The 21,678-nt window shown below is 41.4% G+C and overlaps 1 protein-coding gene and 1 long non-coding RNA gene across 9 annotated transcripts in view; one reads left to right on the top strand and one right to left on the bottom strand.

Moving 5' to 3' along the window:
• LOC138067816 (uncharacterized) overlaps positions 1-21,678 on the top strand; it is a 192,815-nt gene that overhangs the window by 103,417 nt on the left and 67,720 nt on the right. The window lies entirely within an intron of this gene.
• Positions 10,455-21,678, bottom strand: part of PAX2 (paired box 2) — an 89,847-nt gene continuing 78,623 nt past the window's right edge. For 4 of the 8 annotated variants that reach the window (XM_068950290.1, XM_068950286.1, XM_068950289.1 and 1 more), the window contains 2 exons: positions 16,290-16,376; positions 10,455-14,924 (listed from right to left, as the gene is read on the bottom strand). In XM_068950290.1, the coding sequence (XP_068806391.1) occupies positions 14,803-14,924; positions 16,290-16,376 (209 nt within the window). In that variant the 3' untranslated portion in view covers positions 10,455-14,802. Of the gene's footprint in view, positions 14,944-16,289; positions 16,377-21,678 lie in introns of all 8 variants that reach the window. The other 4 variants (XM_068950291.1, XM_068950294.1, XM_068950288.1 and 1 more) reach the window with 2 other exon arrangements.

Raw genomic sequence — 21,678 nt, 5'->3', positions numbered from 1 at the left:
CAGTGGTGAGGAAAACATTCTCCATCTTTGCTAGGGAAACTAGCAATGGCTTACATACATGAGGCTTCACCACACTTACATAGCTTTGAAAATGGGTTAATGCAAGAGAGAGAGGACCTACAATCACACCACTTATACCTGAGGAGAAGGAATAAGAGGAAGCTTGTAGCTGTATGATTTTTTTTCTATCATCAGTATATATCTCCTTTGTTAGCAGCCTGGGGAATTTCAGCCTGAGATGCGTATGTTTTGGCAAATTAAGAGCAAGAGAACACTTCTGCTATTCTGGAGCATAAACCAAAGTCAGTAGAAAGATCCCTGTTGTCTTTGAGGCTTTCAGTTGGCTATTTTATGCCTGCTATGACACTCACAGTTACAGTACACAATGTACATATGTATTGTGAAAAACAAACATAAACAGTTCTGTACATATGTAACTAAATAATCTAGGCTTGACTTCTCTGTATTCTGAGTGGCTGCATAAGGGAAGAACAGCATTAATAAGCTTTTACTTTTCCCTTCCTGAAGCCCACTTAATTCAGAGATTACACAAAACTAATACCTTTGCTGGTGTATGACTCAGAAGGAAGGGCTCCAGAAAGCTTTGCCTCCCTTTCCTGCCAGTCACCTTTGGACTGAACACAAACATGATGAAGCCCAGGCCTGTGATTTAACCACATAAGCATCTCCTTTCCCGTGGCACATCCTCCACCATAATTCCCAAACGTCCTGGTTTCTCCCTGTCTTCTGAGAGAACAGGTGATGTCTGTTGTGATCGGTCTGGGTTTGTGAAGGCAAACAGGTCTCAAAGCAAATCAAAATGTTATTGATTTTTCGCTTTCACTGTATCAGCCAAGCTAAAAAATACATATGAAGAGGTAAAACACATGAATAAATAAACAATAACAGGTCAAAACAGGCAATCCATACTCAAAGATAAAAAGAGAGACATGCAGGACAATATTGGAGGCGTCAGTAAAGACTGTGCCTGGTTTCCAGAATCAAAGACTGTTGCTAATTCCCGATAGTGTTGTTTCTACCCCTACCCTTCCCTTTGGTGGGAATTTCTCTTGTGGAATCTTGACCCAGGGCGTAATTGTATGGGAAGGCAGAGTAATGACAGAGAAGTTGTGTTCAAGGAAGAGAAATGTTCAGCGTCACCAGGATGTGTGCCAGCAATGGTGCTTTGTAGCCTTTCCCAAGGAAAGATTTTGCTGTTCATAGTTTATTTTGTGGTAGCTCTCAGGGGCTTCAGGTGTGGGCCAGGAGTTCACTATACTATCTGCTGTACAAACACAAAGTAGTAAGAGAATTCCTGCTACACGCATGGTGCCAATCATCTAAATCTAATAAGACTGATCAACTCATACAGTCAGCAGAGGAAGCACAATTAAATAGTTGGAGCAGAGGGTAAAATGTAAGTGCCTTCTGATTTGTAGTAAAACTGCAAAAGATGTTGGATGGTGAATATATATCCTGTGTATCCTAGCTGGTGGAAGAACAGGGGAAGATTTTCCAGGTGAAGTTAGAGAAAAAAATTTTCAGAGAAGGATAAGTTAAAAAATAAATAAATTAATTAAAGCCCAGATCTGATTAGGCACAGAAAAAAAGATGGATTTTCAGAGGTCCGTGCCAACTGTTGCCACAAAGATTTTCAAAAAGGCTTAGTGTCTAATGGCAAAGGTGAAACTGAATAACAAAAGATTACCCAGTTCAGAATACTGGACAGTTTCTTAATTGTTACTAGTGAATAAATTCTCAGAGTAAAATTTTGACATGGGAAAAAATCACGAAGGGAAATCTCGCTCCACTCCTGCACACATCTGCAATAAGCACAAACAGCTCATGAACTGGTGAAAGGGCTGGACTGTCAGTGATTTTGGATCTTGGCCAAGCCTCTTCCTGTATTAATAGCTTTATGAACATTCTCTCTTCAGACCATCAGTGTGCTTCTTTGAACTAATTTCTTAACACTTCCTTTCCACTGTGTAACATCTTAAAGTCCCTCTTACATTTTGCCACAGTATTTTCTAACTAATTTGCTTAGACTTTCTTTACATTGTTAGTATGTATTCCCCTGCCAGAAAACGATGTTGCAGGTAGGAAACCTGTGATGAAGATTCATTATCTTTTCTTTCATTTCCTTTCTCAAGAATCTGGCAGACCTTTCAAAGTACATCAGTGAGATGGGTCTGAACAGCCGCCTCTTGTCATCTCCTGGGATGTGATTGCTTCCCAGCATCCTTTCACTGAGGCTAAGTGGTGGTGGACCCTTTACCTTTTCTTCAGATCTGCATAAAGGGGCAGGATGATCTAGTGGTCAGAGTGCTGGAATGGCTGACAGGAGATATCCATGTCATTCCTTTTCTGTCGATGATCAGATGAGCAGTGTTGAATGAGTCATTTCCTCTCCTATGTTGTCTAATTAAAAGCCGCCTGGTCAGAACAAGAATGATTTCTCACTTTGCACAGTACAGGCATCCTTCATCTCAGTGACTCCAGGTGATACTGTAATTTGGTTCGTAATACCAATTACCAATACACAGGGACTGTGTGTGGCTTTCTATGTCTGTGGCTCTACTACTTTGTGTACTCATTCAGTATCGCTTGAGCTGCCTGCTTGTAAGCTATGACTTTCTTAAGAGTCTTTTCAAGACCCTAAACAATGATGTACAGATTGTATTTTGACCTTACACTCGTAGCCCAGCAAGTGTGTCTGTAAATGCTAACTAGCATGATCTGGTCAATGTTTTACCAGATTCATCTCTCAGATGAAAATACTTTTACTTTGTATGTCTAATCTGGCAGGCCTCAAACGCTGAGTAAGCCAGGATTGCTTTCCTCCACCTGAAAGAATAAGGATGTGAGCATAAATGTCATAAAGAAGTCTTTGCTGTTTGTTTTTAAGATGCAGCTCTTTGTCTTATGCTTTTGAGCCTGCAACTGGAGCTGGTCTGTGGAACCACATGGACTCACAACTGTTTCAGGAAGGCTGAGATGCTCATGTTGTGTCACATATCTGGTAACTGGGGCAAAAATACAAAACTTTGGTGAGACTTGTGAGGCAACTATGAGAATTAGTAACATACTGCATTCTGTTTTTGAGAGAATGGGCTGACTACTGTACTGCCAAGACAGTGACATTGATACCTGCAAGCATTATAAGTGACATGTGATGCTGGAGCTGTTCTGAGCAAAACAGAGTAGAAGGAGAAAATACAGGTGTGTGCAATGAGGTTTGCGATGGATGCTTAAAAGGCAACGTAAATCCATCGTCAAACAGCAGCTCTATGGAAGAACAAGTTTCTTGGATGGTTCACTGGCAACTTTATAAAAACATGCAAATAATTATGCTTTGAAAAATGAGGTTAAGTTCTTTTTTTGAATGCCAAAGTGTACGGAATAGAAGCATAGTGGTGACTTTCACTACAGACTAAAGAAACGAATGGTAAATGTTTGGCCGCTTCTTTTGTGCAGGCAGTGGCGTTCAGAATTTTCCAGTCAAACCTGGGCAAGTTGAGATGCCTCTGAAATCTGTTCTCTCTGGGGATCATTCTCACTGGTATCATCACCTTTGAAGCTCTCCAGCTCCTCTCGAGTGCCTTGGTGTGAGCTACTGGTATTTGCTGCCATTTTTCTCCCTTCCTTGCACCTTTGTAAAAAATGCATCCCTTGATGTGCAAGGTCTTGTTCAGTCACTCTGCCCCAATCTGTAATCCCCTTACTTCCTAACAAAGAGGTAGAAATACCTTTTCTGATTTTCCTCTTTAGCAGTAACTAGACAGGCAGGGTGCACACTGCAGTTCTGGAAATGGGTTATGTCCCCTCTTTCCTCTGGGGTATTGTGGCTCAGTCCCCAGCGGTGTAGCGTGTCACATTTAATGCTCTTGCTACATCCTTTTAGCCACCAGAAAATCTGCACAGTTTAAGAAATCACAGCCTTCACTTAATATGTAAAAAAACATGTCTAGAACAAAAGGTGATGCCAATTCCTTGCCTTTCACCATAGCCATGAGGAAAGAACCGAGCTGCAGATTTTATTGAAACTGAAGAGGGTAAACTCCCCCTTCCTTTTTTCCCATCCCAGCCCCAACCCAGCCCCCAATAAGGACTCATCCCTCCATGAATGGAGTCCCTCTGAGCACAGTGCTGGGCCAGAGGAGTGACAGGTGCCTCCTGATATGCCTAAATGAGAAGAACCAATCGGAGGAGCCTGCCCAGCTTTTGTTGTCATCTGGCTTTGCCCAGGAAAGATGAGTTTGATTGACAGATGCATCAAGGTTCACAGTTTATTGGTTTTTGCAAAAGAGCCAGATCTGCCAATTTAGACAGGGGAGTGACACAAAACTTTCCATCTAAATGGACTAATTTTACCACAGGGAATTCCCAGGCAGAGAGCGCCAAGGCAGGCGCAGTCCTGTTTTATTTTTTAACAAGGACTGAATGACAAATATAAACGACAGTTCTAGGCTGACGGAACATCAGCATTTGACACTTCACAGGGGAGCGGTGAAATAAACAATAGGCAGAGAAATTGAATTAGAATCAGATGAGAGTCAGCTAGAGAGGGAGAGGAGGGCCTGATTCTCTACCAAATCATATAGAAAAGAGCAAACTGCTCTACCAAATCATTTAGAAAAGAGCAAACTGAATACTAAGTAGGTACAGCCTGCTCCCATCCTGATTTATTAACAATTTTAACCTACTAGTAGACCACACTGGCACGATGGAAATGAATTGCTGGACAAAGGTGTATGGTAGAGGGGACCAATACACAGAGAGTGGGCGTGTATGAGGGGTTTCTGTTCGTGGTGTTGTGAACTAGTTGTGATAATGTTAACCCAAGTCCCTTACAGAATTTAAGAGGAAAAAGTATGAGAAGTTCATTTAGTTCCTTGCCTGTTCCCTCCAGCACATTGAGTGTAGAGTTCTGTCCAGTCTTCCTGTATTCTGGCATTCGCTAACTTTTGGGTACCCAGCTTTGCAGCCTTAGCTGGATTTTTTTCCTGCCATTTTTTATATAGGACTCCTTCAATTTAAAGCATGCAGTCCATGAGTCCATGGCATTTAAGAGGAATGGTTCTGTGCACAGTCAGTGAGCCTGGGACTTCTTGGTGTGGAGCATTTCTGCTTAAGATAAAAGGTTGTCTCAGTTGATAGTGTTAGCAAGCTATTATCCTATTTCTACAAAGCTTTAACAGGGGGATAGGATATAGGATGTTCTCTGATGTGTTAGACAGGTGACTTTGTTAGCTAGTCATTGCTTGGTAGAAATTTGGATTCCTGGATTTTATGTCAGGAATCCAAATGACTCTGAGATTTGAAGCGTATCTAGAAGAAATGATTTTCAATCTTTTTCAATTAGCAAATAGTAAGAACAAAAAAAAGTCAGTAGAGGAATACCTGCCCGTGTAGTGAATTTAGGCCATAAGCTCACTTACCTTAGTTACGTTAAAAGCAGTTTTCTTAAAAATAAAGCAGACATTTTCAAAACATCAATTAAAAAGTTAGAGGGAGGGGCTTGAGAACAAGGGGCTTTGGGTCAATTTGCTTGTTAATGATGATTTGACTTTCATATGTGAGCCCTAAAAGTACATCTTTGGAAGCCACCTTATCATCTAGGCACTCGGGCTAAGCACCTCTTGGCATACTAAGCAGGTGCCAAATGCAGGTCTATAGTTAAAGCTGCATTCTGATGGAGGCTTGCATAGGGGAGAAACGCTTCTTTCTTCTGTACACAGAGGTACCATATCTGTGTGAAATTTCACACTGTTTAGTCTTATACCCTTGGGGTTTTTTGTGTAGGTTTTGTTTATCTTCTTTTCATAAATGTTCAACAGGGTGTGTTTGAAATTGGTCTCAGGCTGAAAGTCATTGTTTGCAATATTTCATTGTCAGTGTGCCTTTTTAAAACAGCATGATTCATCTCCTTTTGAGTGGGCAGAGGGGCAAAACCAGAGTAGTTCTTATGCAAAGAACAGGTTTTGAAAAGAGACAGTTTAGAAGTGAGGCCATTTTTGTTATGCTTTTCATAACTGAAAGTTTATCCTTCAGCAAAGACTAGTATGTAGTTGTCTTTGAAACCAAGGCTATGTGCTGCATTGAGTAAGACAGTCCCTTAAAGGTCTTCTTCCTGGAACTGAATTCATCAGCAGTGGCAGTGTAAGCTGGTCAGCGTTTACTTACAAACTATGACAACTGGAAGTTAAGCTGCCCACAGTAAAGTTCTTTACTGAAACCTGGTTGCTGTCAGGGACTGTGGAAAGCAGCAGAAAGCAGTAGGATTAAGAACAGAAGGACAGAAAAATCCTCTGTATGTATGTGGGGAAGCTAATAGCGTCTGAACAAGGAATGTGGGGGACAGGAAAGGAAAAGAGCATGTCAAGGAACATGGAAGGGTTTAGATATGAGAGGGTAGTAGGCAGAGAATGAAAAAAGGGGGATTATGGAAAATCCATGTCTTCCATATGAGGAGGAATGCAGAAGGAGAACATATCTGGGCTAGAAGACTTGGTAACGCAGTAAAGGGGAATCTGAAGAAAGCACAGGAAAAGTGACGAGGAGGCCAGAGCTGCAGGAAATGGCCAGGGTTGACAACAGGGGAGAACCTGCTCTGGGAGTGAGGAGAAGTGGAAGAAAGATTCTTCTCTGAGCAGCTGGTGTTGGCAGAATTTGCATGTTTCAGGTGAAGTTTTGAACCTGAAGGGATCAAACGCTTTGCGTCAGCACTGCCACCGAAACTCCGCACAGCAGAAGGCAGGGAAAAAAAAAGAGTCTTTGCTGACAAGCTCTGGTATCAAACCAGCTCCTGTCAGCCTTGCCAGCACTTACAGGGCCATTCCCAGGTCTTGTGACATTTAAGCTTCTTCTTAAGGCACTATACCACAGGGGTCCCTGTGATGAGGTGAGAAGCTCACTTTTCACTAAAAGAAGAAGCAAATTTTTGACTCTTGGAGTGGAAGAGACATGACTGATAATGTGACTATGGTCATCCTGAAAACAGCAAAATTAGAAGTCAAATAATAGTTGTTTTGTTTTTATTTTATATACATATATATGTATAGAAATATACATATATACAAAATGGTATCTGGGGTTACACAAATTATGTGATTTCCAGTCTTGTGATTTTTTTGTGTGCTTCATTCATGATTTTCAAGTACTTGAGGCTGGCAATAAAGGCTCTAACAAACTTCCTTTGCTTCATTGCAGACAGCTCCTGAATCACGGTAAATTAATTGTCCTGAGAATGTTCCCAGCTTCCTTTCTAAAGCAGTCAACAATTTGTTATGTACAGGCTGTTTACTATGCATACCTTCATTAACTGCTAGTTGTTCAGTGAACTGATCCTTCCCTTAATATTTTAAAGCATTTTACTTTGCATACAATCATCAGTGTGTAGATTTAGTAGATAGTAATTTTCATGATCACTTTAAACATTGGTGCTGTGTTTGCTGCCCTTCTGCCTTTGGCATTTCCCCAGGTCTTTACAGTTTTTCAGAACTGATTGTGTGTGGTCTAATAAATTCATCTGCTAGCTCACTTAATGCCTTCAGATGTGTATCATCTAGATAGACTGGCTGACACTGTGCATGCTTAAGTGTTCCAAGAGTTTCCTTGCCTATACCTTATTAAACAATTTATTTGTTTTTAAATAAGGTTGTCATCACCTCAGATTATTCAAACTTTTCTTTATTTTTCTTGTCAGAGTAATTATAAAGAGGATTTCTCCTCTTAGTGTTGCATAATCTCTTACAACATCCTTTTCCTCATTTGGAGACATACTGTGGCTCTCATTTTAGTTTTATCACAAGCATTTTCACACTGAGAACTCCCATTGATTATGGAAGGATTATTAGAGGAACATAATAGTAGTCTGAATGGTAGAAATTGCTCTTTCACACAAATATTTCCTTTTCTAACATATCTAAGTTCTTGGAAGTTGCAAAAGTTTTGCTATAGTTCGGCTACCAGTTATGGAGACTTACACAGGAACCTCAGAGTGCAATTTCCTGGGCTGTGTTACATAGGATATCAAATAAGGCAATTAAGCTAAATTCTAGCTCTTTTTTCTAATATTATTTTATCAGAATGAATGTTGGAAATTCATTTTATTTTCTTTTGGTTTATCTATGTGTTGATTCTTGGTCTTTCACCTCTGATAATGAACGAATGTTAGTAATTTCCTTTGATTCTAGTCAGATTAACAGCCAGGATCTCATGTATTAGTCCAATGGTTGATTCTTATCACCTAAACTTTGATGGAGAAAGGTAATTCTGATGCATAAAAGAGTTCAGAATTTTGAAATCTAGTTTAGCTCTGATTTATAGCGCAGATCTATCACCACGTCAAAGTCTGGGCCTGTCTGGGCAGGCTGTGGACTCTGGAAACCCAGGGTCTCTAACTTCAAGATAGTTGCCAGGCAGCTTTACTGCAACATTGTGAAAACTGAATTGGTTTTCAGACTATTTGGATTTCAACAAATTGACTTTCACTTACAGAAAGTGCCCTATTGGAGGCTTTTCAGCCAATTCTATTAATACTGGAAAGGAAAATATAAACTGAAACACAAGGAGCAGTTTTAACTGACTGATGAGAGAAAGGTTCATGAAAGCATTTGATTCCTTGAAAGCATTTCTGTACAGACTTTTCTTAGGATAAATGCATACCAGCAGAAAATCTGGCCCACTGACTTTCATGAGCTCTTGTAAAAACATTTTTAAATGTCTAAACATTGCAGAAGCAAAATGAATTTAGCGTAGACTGACTCCGTGCTACATTTGCACTCAGCCTTTATGACATTAAACTGCTGCTGACTTCCTGGAGAATTAATGCTTGACTGAGGAAAAATTGAGTAAAACCTCAGGATTTGGAATGTTTATAGCATACCTTAATATCATGTCTAGCTCTTTGTTAGGCAGATGATGAAGAGTTTGGAGAATGGGTTATTAATGACTTTGCATTTGGTTTTGTCCCCCAGTTGACCAAGGCAGATAGAGATTAAGAGAGCGCAAGCTACGATAAAACATCAGGCTAATGAGATTCCTCTCATGAAACTGAAAATGGGGTAGCAGAGAAGTGGGGGTAAGATATGAGCTGTCAGTCATCCTTCCTCCTACTAAGACTTCACACAACTTCCAGAGTGCTTTGATGGAGAATCCAGACTAATTCTGGAAGATTAAAGTCCTTTTAGAGGCATGCTGAGCAGGTGTTACTAATCCCCAAGTGGAGTTATAAGGAAACAGGAGTAGAGTTGGAAAGGGGCTCTGAGTTACCCCACATCTTTGTAATACTGTGGCTACCCAACAGCGTTTTCATTTTCTGAACTACCTGGGGACACCAGATGTATTATGGATCGTTGGGAGTCAATTGAGCGAGATCAATAGAAGAGGGAGTCCTTCTGGCAATAAACAGGAGCAGAGTGGTGGGTGGTGCAGGTGCAGAGACTGGATTGTGCTGTAGGTGTTGCAAGCATGTGCAATGCCTTCCATCACACAGTGTGGCAGTTATTAGCAGTCACAGTGTTTATTGTTTATATGGTGCTCAAAGGGTGCTAGATGCAATGAGTATAACATCCTGGAGGCCTCAAGGAGAATCCACTGGAGAAAGAGAGAGAGCAAGAAAGAAAGAGAGAAAGGGAAAGAGAAACAAGCCAGAAGCCACAAAAGTGACATACAAAAAAAAAATTTTGTTTTTATTTCTCATGTGCACTAAAAGAAAAAAGAAAAGAATCAAACAGAACTGAAGCAATGAGAAAAAGCCAAGAGTGGCTGCAGCAGCCTAGAACGGGTATCACCCTGCACCTGGCAATGGCCCCCCTCCCCAGTCTCAGGTCTAGCTTCGCCCAGCAAGCATCAGCAGAGCTGCTTATGGTTGGATTTGTTTTCAGTTCTGGAATTGTTGTTATCTGGTCCCTCCTTCCCGGCTTGCAAGTTTGCCGCTGTCCTGGACCCAGCCGAGGAGCACATTGTGGTATTTGTGGGGTCCTTTAGAAGCCCTCGTTCTGTCAGTCCCAAAGGGGGCAGCTGTGATTCTGATTTCTTTTTGCAAGGAGCTGCTTTTTTTCAGGGAAAAAGAGGTGTGGGTTTTTTTCAACAATTCAATAAACCAAAATTCCTTTGGGAAAATATTTATATGCATATATGATTATATATTCAAGAGGAGAAATAGGTGCAGGGTTTTTTATATTTTCTTTTTCTGTTATGTGTTTAACATCCTCACATTTATGTTGTGATTATTTCTCAAGTCTTGTTCTGAATTTGAATCATCACTGTTGATGGGTCAGAAAGCATGCAGAGTTGGCCCTGTTTCAACACAACAGGGCTCGTTGCGCTATCCCTCCCCCGCCCCCAAACATTTACAGGTCACAAAGGTGTCCGCTGCAGCGTATCCACCCCACACTCCCCTCCCACCCTCTTGTCCCACATCCCTTTGGACCAAAAAGACACGGGAGCTTCATAGAACAGGCCTCAAAAGTGCTGCTCAGTTTTAAATACCAGGTCCCTGTTTCTTCCAGCAAAGCATATCATTTGAGAACCGACAAGATTGCTCCCCCTCCAAGAAAAACTGTGACAGAAGATGATATAGTCAAACAACATTTCTGCTGGGTCCATTAGGTAAAACAAGCATAGCAGCAGAGCTAAGAGTGAAAAGAAAATAAGTGAAGGGAGAGCTCAGGAAGAAGAATAAAGTAGTGAAGAAATGATTTATGGGGAAAAAAGAAAGGAAAGGGAAATGTAGTGAAAACGTTCATTATTATTCATAATAATAGTTAACACTTTGATACAATTTTCCTTCCAGGATCTCATAGCGCTGAGCCAGTGCTGATTAATGCAGCTCCACAATACTCCTTTGATGCTAGGGTATATTGCTCTCCCCATTTTACAGAAGATTGGAACTGAGGCATGGGGAAGAAATTGGACTTGACAAAGGTTCTCTAGAGCCAGGGGGAGAATTGGGGAGTTCTGTCTCCCAGACATTTGCTCTGATATCAGTAATACTGTCTCCTCTCTGGATAGAAAAGTGCCCTGGGAATACAGAAAAGCAGTAGGAACAACTCAGCAAAAGAGAGGGATAGAAATGGAATAGAAAGGGAGTGTGAGAAAGAAATGGGAGAAAGGGAAAAGACAGCAGAACGGTGGAAAGAGATGTGAGTGACGGACTTCACTGGATTTTGCATAGTGATTTTTTTCCTCCAATCTTTTTGTTTTCACTTTTTCCTGTAAAATTCTCTTAAGAAAAATGAAAGAAAAATCCATCTATAATAAAGCAACTGTTGGCCTTTTGGGGAAGGAGCCCTTTCAAAGTTTGGCTGTTCCCTCAGGTTCTGGATTTGTGCTGTGCTTTATTGAATACATCGTTTTGTTTTCATTGAGCACAACGAGACTTGCACAGTACAGACAGCGTGTTCCTTATCTACAGGATGAGACGAGGCTGTTTTAATAACTACCATGACGAAGATGGAGATGAACTTATATATACAAGAGGAATTGCCTTCACATTACACACATTATCTTCCTACAAAGCAGCAATTGTTTTTGCAAATAACATAATATTAAATAATTGGTAGAATTTTTGCGTTTCCTGCATAGTCCAGTCTAATGGAATCTATATGAATATTGATGGTTTTCTTCTGCATAATATCACCACATAAATCCCCGTGTCAGCTACTAGACTTTAGCTATAATACTGCTTTACAATGCATCCACCGACTGTAAATCAAAACAACCAACACAAGAAACTCTTTGGCAAATGTAATTCAGTACATTCGCATGGGGGTCTACACATGGTGGTGGAAGAGGATTAGACTGCCCAGTCCTTTGCATAATTCTGCTTTCCTTTTATTTTTCCTGATCAAACTGCTTGCTATACTTGTGAAATTTCCAGACCAATCCAATGCCTGGTGGAAATCGCTGTTTACCAGTGGAGTTACATCAACAATGGATTTGGCCGTCCGAGGGCCAGATCAAGCCAGCCATGAGAGAGCCAACCAAGTTCTGCTTTCACCTTCTATCTTGTGTCTCAAGTTTAGCAAAACACCATTCTAAAAATAAGCACTTCTCAGCTACTAGCTTCTCTGCAGTGGCCTCCTGGACTGCAGGCTGCCAAGTGTGAGTGTGTCAGTCTCTTGCTCCCTAGCCTCTTCAGGACGTTCTAGCTGCCAGTACCCTGATTTACTGCCTCTGCTCTTGACCATGTGCTGCGTGAAACTGGGTTGTGCACAAGCAGAGCCAAGGCTGTACTGAGAGACTAAGCAGAGACTATTAACAGGGTCCAGCATCCATCTGGTGTCTATGGAGGGAAACAGAGAGGGTAGTAAAGGTAAATTTTTAGAAATTACTCAGCATTTGCTTCTCTTACAGAATAGAATGAGATAGTGGGCCAAATTCCTGTCTCAGTGACAGTGTAACAACTCTGCTATTCACAGCAGGTTACGCACGAGTAAGAGGTGCAGAGTAACACTTAAAAGATCAGGAGTAACCTCTTTGATTTTGTTCTGTACAGGAACAGACTTTAGCTCTATATCTTCTATGTAAACACCTCCCACCCCATACCCTTATCATTTGGGCATCCCATTAAGAAGACACAGACCTATAATCAGCTAGAGCCATGCAAGGGCTAAAAGTGTTAGGTGAAAGGGGCCTTTGGGATCAACACAGCTGTTTACTGGTGATGGATTTCATACACACAAGTTAAACTTGGAGACAGAATACTGAGTCCACAACCACATCTCCTCAGAGGCTGAGAACTTTGGGTTTTATACATAATATTGGCTGTACAAATTGCTCCACTGTTCACTTCCATGCCCTCAGGGGTTTGATTCTCAATCCTGTCTTGGTTCATGGACAGTAGCCCACTAGTTTTATATGAAACCTCTCTTAAAACAACAAGGATCTCCTTTGGCAGACTTGATGCCCTGGGGATAGGCTATAGCTGCCTTCATGTTTTCTTTGAGTATGTTTTAGGAAGTGTCACTGCAAGGAACAGTTTATGAGTTTGCTGACAATACAGGAGTAATAAGCATTTCTATTGACAGTTAGCCTTTTGCAGAACAGTGTTTGCCAGTCACTTGGGAACCAAAAAGAGCAGATAATCCCTAGAGAATCATCAGGTGAGCATTTAGGAAAAGGGGTAAATATTAGGGTGTACAATATAGGGTTGAAGATGAAAAGATGAGGCTGTATGGAGGGAATAGCTGGTAGGATGCAGGCATATGGTTTTGAATGTAAGCCTATAAACTATTAGATCTAGGAGGAGACAGACTGGTAACAAAGGAGGCCCATATGGCAAGGCTGCAGTGGTTGTGAAAAATGAGGATATTGCCATCAGCCTATAGGGGTCTGGAGAATGGGTGTAGGGCATATCTAAAATTGTGAAAGTTGAAATGTTGGTGAACTGAAGTAAACACGGGTACAGGGATTAAGGTGAAGGGCGAGGAGCCTAACGGCTAGGGAATGAAACAATAATCCCAGCCAGTCCTGAATTTGTCCATCTCAGTCTCAGCTGTCCAAAGGGCAATCAAATGGGCCCACATGAAGCCCCACACTTTCCTTTCCACCACAAAGCGCAGTTAGAGCGCAGCTGGGCTTGTTTTCTTTGTTTGCCAACCAGTGACATGGAAAATGTTTGTTGACTCAGAGTGCTTTTTTGTCGACTGATGTGTTTGGTAACTTTGTCAAAAGTGACTTGTCCACACTGCTCCCCAGAGACAGGATTTGGGAAGGGGGGAGGAGGAGGAGGCGATGGGGGCGGAGCTGGCATCCAATCCTCTCCAATACCACCATCCCATTGTAGTGCAAACAGAAAGGAAACAAAACCCTAGAGTGACAGAGGAGCATCAAACGTCAGAGGAACTTGTCTGCCATTCAGGTGGGGGGGAGGGATGGGACTTGGAGTTTTATTTTTGTTGGGTTTTTTAATTATTATTTTGGGTTTTTTTGTTTTTTTTTCTTTGCTTAGGTTTTTTAGAAAATTGGGGATGTTCTTTTTTTTTTTCCTTTTTACAGACCTTCATGACAAAGCATAAAAACACAGTTATATTTATATATCTATTTATATATTTCTTCATTTCTTCGGCCGGTTTGTAAATGTTGCTCCATCCTCCTGTCTGAGCTGATTGTGTGTCACAGAAATTGTGGGTGTATGCGTGAGTTTCACCCCAACTCTGGCCTGCAAAGTCACCACACATAGGGTGAATCCAACCATGGGGGAAGCCAAGTTGAAGAGTGGGGATGAGGGGCACCCTCTTGGGGTGCAGATAATTACTTGGTCCTTTTCTTCACTGCTGGATGGGTCAGGTCTCTGTACTGCCCTCTCCACTCTAGCCAGGCTCTTCCCTCTGTCCTGGAAACAGGGTCATCATCAAGGGGTTTGCATTTTGAAGAATCCACCATAGAAGAACATTTCTTTGGGGAACAGTGTTTTATGAGTGGCTTTCTCCCCTGCTTCCCCCTGCCCTTACCACTCCCAGAAGAATGAGGTCCTGTAAGGGAAAGGCTGCCGGCTGCGTTGCTTCCCAGTTCCCCTTAAGTCTTGGAAATCGAGGAGACTTTGCATGGCTGGACTTTGCTGAGGTGCTTTGAAGGGTTCCTGCAGCAAACGGCTCAGCCTCGGACTCTTCCCCTGTGTTGGTGAGAGCAGGCAGGGTGGAGTGCAGGGTGGAGCGCGGGGGGGGGGGTGAGTTTCCCAGTCTCAGGTCATGAGTGCTTGGTCCGGCGCCTTCGTGGTGAAGAGGAAGGAGCTGGACTGTGGGGAGGAACGGAGAAGTTCTCTTCACCCTTCCCAGGGATGGAGGGAGTTGATCAGACAGGTACAATATGGAGGCCTAAGCTGTCGCCCTGCAGTTTCATGTGGTTTCCATGGTAACTAGTGGCGGTCATAGGCAGCGGCAGCAGTGGGAGGTGCGGAGCCCCGGGATGTGGCACTATAATAATAAGGGGAACCTGAAAGTTAACACAGGAGAAGAATGGACTGGTTGAAAGGACAAACAGTAAAAAAAAAATAAATAAATAAAAAATAAAAAAAATCAAACGAAGAAAGGAAGCAAAGGAGAACTAAAAAGAAGGAAAAGGAAAGAAAGAAGGAAAAGGAAAGAAAGGAAGAAAAGGAAAGGGATCAAAAGAAATAACTTGAGGACTCGGCTCTTGCTGGGATTAGTGAAAGGCTCTATCCATGGAAGCCAACCAAGGACAATATTTCAGTGAAGAGAGATTACCGTGGCCTCTGGATCTGAGGCCCCTTTAGGTGAAGTGGATCATTTTGCTCCTTCTGACCATCAGAGAAGAGGTGAGAAGGAAGCATGTGAGCATTGCAGCAGAAGTAGCTCACACCTGATCTGTGTTCACAAGGAAGATGCCAGAGGGCTGGATGTTCTGAACATATGTGATTGAGTATTGTGAGTCAGTTTTAAAAGCAGGAGGGGAGAAAAGAAACAAAGCTCCTTTGTTTCATTGCTAGGGATTTTGGTCACACTTGGAATGAAAGCTCTCTGGATGGTTAGTGAATGGGTGTTAAATAGTGATTGATTATAAAGATCATATTTACTGAGGTTTAACAACACTGGAATAAAATGTGCATCTATTATCCAGTTGTTAAACCTAAGTAAATATGTAGTTCATAATCACAGCTGATTTATTTTACATATAATAAATCTCCTCCTGTTCCCTTGCAAAGAAATGTTGTGTTAGAAGACAGAGTCTTCTGGGAATTTTTTTTTCTCCTCTGAAAAAAACTGACTTTTTCTGGGCATATTAGAGTCACTGGAGCTGAATATTACTGCAAAAAAAACTCCACCAGCCATTTTATAAACATAGCGATGCAGCCTGTCTCCCATACTGGATATGATTCCTACTAGTCCTATGAGAACTTTTATGGGATTTCCAGATCCCCAGGTATTGACTCAGGTTTAGTTTGGGAGAGTAGTGAAACCTCATCTGAATTTTTGAACAGACCTTGAATAGATGCTGATTGCAGCCTGTGAGAGTAGCAGAACCTGAACTGAACTTCTGATCTAGTCTGGAATAGGCTGTGGGTGCAGCCAAGGAGAAGACAGAAGTGAACTGGAATTCTGAACTATGTCATGAAAGAGGAGCTAGCTTCAGAATAGGTAGAAAACGCATGTCAGATGTATACCCATCTAGACACTGGACTGGAGAGTGAGGAAAAAGGTCTTTCACATGGCCAAATACGTGAAGGCCCTTTTCAAAAACAAACAAACAAAGAAAAAAAACAGAGAGACAAACAGAAGGAGCACGAAGCTGGGGGTGTGCTGTGGGAAAGAGGTACTCACTTAGTAATGCCGGATTGCTGAATCGCCAGGCCTCGTTGTAAGTTGTGTACTGAGGGTGGCTGTATGGGTTCCCCGAGAACTCACTCCCTGAAAGAAAGCAAGCAACGTGTGAAATACAGTTAGGAATAAAGATCTGTGTCTGCTACTCCATCCAGGCGAATGTTTGTGTTGAAACTGGTTGCCGTCAGGAAAACTATTATATATAGCTTCCTTGCCCACCTGGGATTTTGCCCTTCAGGACACTGTTTGTTCGGTGCAATGTTGCTTGCTTAAGCAATTAAAAATCATAAGACTGACCTCTTCAGGATCAAGAAAAAATAGTTCAAAACAATGAAGTTCAATAATACAAACAAACAAACTGGTTTATTTTTCTTTGCCTCCTAATTTCTGATCATCTGGTTGCATTAGGATTGTCTGTGCAAGCTTTTTCTACAGTTAGCTATTAGCTTTCTTCTTAATAAAATCTAAATCTAATCTAAAGCCTGACCTAAAAAAGGCTCTCCAGTAATGTCAGGACAGCAGGCATGGCAGGTTTAAGGGGCAGACCTCCTAATAAGCTCATCAGAGCTGGCAGTGCTATTGATGGCGATTTGCATTGGTAAATTCTGTTCTTAGATATTGAAGATTATGAAGTATTTGTGGAGAAGAATATGGTTCAAGTTCATTGTCGGAAATATTCTCAGAGTTATGGTGGTGTTAAATATGAAACACAAAATGGAAAACTCATGAATCTTTCTGTCTTACTCTGTACAATGGTATCAGAAAAGTGATTCCTATATGATGAGACCAACATTTATGTTTAGTCAGTGAGTTACAGAGAAAATGTATTGTACTCCAGTTCCAGAAGAGAATTTGCTAATGGTCAGTGATTTAGGTGCTGCCTTGAATCTGGAAGGCAAGCTGGGCTACAGCTCCCTTTTTTACATTGGTAAAATAGGCTCAAACCAAAATGCTTGTGAACTCTGTGATATAATAACACTCTGAAACAACATCTGAATGTTGTAGAGTCTTGTTAAATACTCAGTTTTATTGTGTGTAAGGGTCTCGGTCTCCTTGTTTCCTAGATGACTGTGCAAGGCTAAGGAAATTACATTTAGTAACTGAGGAGGTATAGCATGGCATTCAAAATAAATGACCACAACAAACTCTAAAATCTTAAAAATCTGTGATTCTATGAAGTAAGGACATGCCATTGTCTGATCACAGCCTCAATTTAAGGCAGTACAGACAGGCTGGGGACAATTAGAGCCATCTGAAAGGCATTATCATCCACTCCAAAGACGATGAAAGAACAGAGCGGCTACCAGCTTCTGGTCTTCTCTGGGCAGGGAGTTGGAGTTCTTGTTACAACAAAAGTGTTTGGAAAGCGCCTAGGGTCCTTGCTAGATACTGTAGAATGGGAAAGGAAGGCAGTGCAGGATACACTGAATGCCTGTGATACAATTACCAAAGAAATGTCAATTAATTATACTATAATCTATGCAAATCTCCCCTCACAGGAGAGTTAAAGCCAAAACTATAGATTCTCAGATGGGGGAGGTCAAGTCTATTGAAGTCAATGGATTTGCACTGAATTAAACTTGAGGACAATCTGTCCAGACAGGTCTTTTAAAGACACTCAGAATAATAACCTAAGTGGTCACTATGAAAAGGTGAATGTATCAACAGCAATCACCATCCAACAATCTTTTAGTCAGAGTAGTTTTTATTTTCAGCATAAAAATTCTTATTGTGTGACAGACCTTGCTAAATATTGCTTTAATGATAATGACTCAACATGTTTCCATATCTAAAATCTAAAATCCTGCACTGCAAATCCTGACAGCTAGCTGGGAAAGAGAAGATGAAACCTGCTAAGGTGATCAGATTGCTGTAGGAGATGATAGAAGGCCAAAAAGCAATGAATAGTCCTGGTTTAGCTCCACTGAAGTGACTTATCTGTGGGATATGATGGGGTAAATTTGACCTCAAAAGAAGGAGAAAACAATCCAGATGCAAATTTCTGCTTTGAATTGCCGCATAAAAAGATCCCTTCTCTTCCTCAAGAGAAGAAGTTCTAATATTTCAAGACTTCTTTCTAACCCACTCCTGAGTTGTCACCCTAAAGTGTTTATAGTGATCCTGAACCACGGGTTAAGTAGAGGAGAAAGAGCCCCAGCTATGGAGAGCCAGGGAGGAGGGAGGGCAGCCACTGGAAACAGTGTTTATTGACGAGGAGTGAAAGCATGCATGCAGCAGGATAATGAGCTTTTGAGCTCAACTGTGACCAAGAGGAACTGAGCTATCGCCTTTCCCGATCACTAATGAAACAAGTGTAATTTCCTCATCAACATTGGATTCTGTTTAACGACTCCCTGCCGTTGCCATCACCAGCCCTCTGCAGGCTCTGCGCTGCTCTGTGTGAGCTGCCGTTCCTTTCTGAGGATGCTCACTTCACCAAAACAGTTTGCAGAAACTTGATGGCCTTTCTGGGAAAGAGGAGGAAGTGAGGCAGAGATCAAAGGAGCTCTGTTACCTATGTAGGAAGCATTTCACAAATGCACAAATTAAATGTAGCACAATACCTGATTCATCCTTCTTTGACTGACTAACTCCTGCTTTTTTAAGAGTGCACTCAGGGACTTACTGGCTTTCATCCATGTCTACAGTCTGTGACCTGAAGCTACAGGCAAGTGCAAATGCAGGATATATATCTTACTATAGCATCTGCATAAATCTCAGAGATATTTGCATGCATGACTGACCATGTTGCATAGATGCCGTGCTTGGAGACAAGCTCTTCTCTAGACTATACAACTAGAAGTCTTGTGAAAGGTTGTCACAGATAGAACAGAGAAGCTTTGGTTAGCACTGGTCAAACAATCTCTCAGAACCAGCTTTCCACTGGAAAATGCTGCCTCATCAAAATGGAAATGTTTTGTATGAGCCTGTCAGTTTCAATGGAGTTTTGGAAAGAAAAGTTTTGAAATGATTGCAAATTGATACAAAGTATTATGTTTCAACTTTCTTGCTTTGTTTCATTTTGCCTTTCTCATCTCATTTAATTTCCTTTCGACTCTTTTATTATTTTAATATTTCTTGACATCTAGAACATGTTGACATTATTGAAATGTTTCATCCTGATGCTTGCAAATTGAACTGTTTCAAGATTCTGACTCCTCATCCCAATGCTAGATGAAAACAAACGTCAAAAAATCAGTTTTGCATGGGTTGGAAATTCCATTTTCTGACCAGTTAAATTTTTAAGTTTGAACCTTTATTTAGAGCCTCTTCTTCATATTCACTCAAGCCTGGACAATGAGGTTTGTTTGCATGTTTCTATGTTCATTAAAGATACTTCCTGATGGGTCATCTTGCTGTCTTCTTGTTTCTAATATACTTAAAGCACTGGCCCCTGACCTTTCTTGGCCCAGGGACATGTAACAAACCCTTTTGTTTTCCCTTTTCAACCTGGACTCTTAAGAGAGGTGGCAAGCAAGTGCAGAGGATCTCATGAGGCCTATGTTCTATGTAGTCCATGCTCTGGGAACCTCTATTAACAGCATTTATTGGTGTCTGTATTTAAATCTTGACACATTTAGTCTTTTAATACAAAAACTATGAGGTATGAGAAGTGAGTCTAGCAGGTGGCAGGATCGGAAGAGATGAAGGGAGGTAGTTTTTTACACAATATGTGGTTAAGCTGCAGAACTCCTTGCCGGGTTGCTAGAGATGTTTAAAGCTTATATGGGTTCAAGAAAGACTGTTCAAGTTTGTGGAGAGCAATCTGTCAAGGGTGATTAATATTAAACAGAAAGATATGAACTCTAGCTTAGGAGGTTTCCGAGCTGCAACTTATTTGAGGCTGGGACACCTTCTGAGGACTACATGCTTTTTCTACTCTTATATCCTTTCCGGGGCTTTTGCTATTGGCCCTTGACAGAGCGTAGCAGCTAGAGAGACCTGCAATGTGACCTATGTGTAAGTAGCTTCCACACAAAGGAGCGCAAGTACTCTATCCTTGGCTAAGTGACCCCTGTGATTAGCTATGTTAAAATTTTTGTCCCAGCTTTTGTTGTAAGTATCATACTTGTAATGGGGATGTTAAACCCACATAGCAGTCACTGAATAGTTCTTATACCAGATCCCGTGTGTTAGAAGTTGAGAAGAGCCTGTGGTTTAACATTACATATTCAAAGAGCCAGCTATTTTAGTATTATTATTTCTTTATGCCCTGACTCTCTGTAAGTTTTGAACTATAACTGACTTATATGCTGACAACTGAATCTACCTACTGTTACTGTTTTGTTTCTTTTTTTTTAAGAAGTGATTTATATCATCTTAGTGCTCCTCTGATCCTGGAGCCAAGCACAGTTTAAACCATCGCCCTGAAAAATTTAATGTGGAAGGGGAGGCCCTATATTTTGCCAGATCTACGCCACTCCAAAAGTTCAGTAAGCTGTTCAGTTATACCAAGGGACCAAAGTGGCAGTCGGGGAGGGGTATGATCCACTATATTTTCCTGATTTGAGGGTCAATCATATCATCTTCACAGCACAACCCAGATTTTGTTGCATATTTTAGAACTATAAGCAGTAGGTAGTCTGTTAACTCTGGAATGAGGTACGTACCAGTACCTCATGATATGAAAGCAGTGATTTGTCATTTAAAGATATTTAAGATTCCGACCTGCAAACATATCCTATCCATGATAATTTCACTGATTAGCTGTACTCTGTAGTGTATGTTTGTTTAGCTGACCCAAATTTGGACAGGGGTTAAGTTAGGGTTTTGACTCATGAGCCCAGACAAATCCAAGCGGGGTGATATAAGAGCTTTCTGCTCTTAGCTTTCCGCTGTTTCATGTCACGGTTTTTGTCTGGGGCCATCCCTCCTGCAGCAGAGGTTGCAGAATGGACGGTGGACTTGCTCTTTAGCCATCATAACTCACTGCCCACGGTGTTAACATAAACAAAAATCAGTTGCAGAGGCAGTTCTGAGTTCTGAGCTGAGAAATGAAAATCCTGCCTGTTGATTTATCTGCTGGGGCTAGCATCGGTCAGAGGGGTAGGGAATACAGCCTGGGGCAGTGACCTCTTCAGTTGCCCCAGGGTAAATGGTGCTTTGTTCTCCCTGAGCTACGGGTAATGTAAGAGAAGGTATTTCTCTGAAAGCATTGGGTAGTAAAGAAATAGTTTGCTTTCAAATGTAGGATTAGGTGGTTAGTTTCTTGGGTTGTAGGCATTGTCTTATTAAGAAGGTAGGAGCAAACAGGATGCAGGTAAGTAGTTGGTTGTAGAAAGGGAACAGCTAGTTTTGCCTGAAATACTGCTAATCACTGCTGAGTTCTTAGCTAGTTTGGGTTGTGGACAGTAGGTCTCCAAAAACTGCAGATATTAAATTACCATTG

Source organism: Struthio camelus, chromosome 7 (genome assembly GCF_040807025.1).
Source record: "Struthio camelus isolate bStrCam1 chromosome 7, bStrCam1.hap1, whole genome shotgun sequence".
Lineage (NCBI taxonomy): Eukaryota > Metazoa > Chordata > Aves > Struthioniformes > Struthionidae > Struthio > Struthio camelus.
Note: the sequence above shows the minus strand (reverse complement) of the source record. Positions and strands in the feature narration are given on the sequence as shown.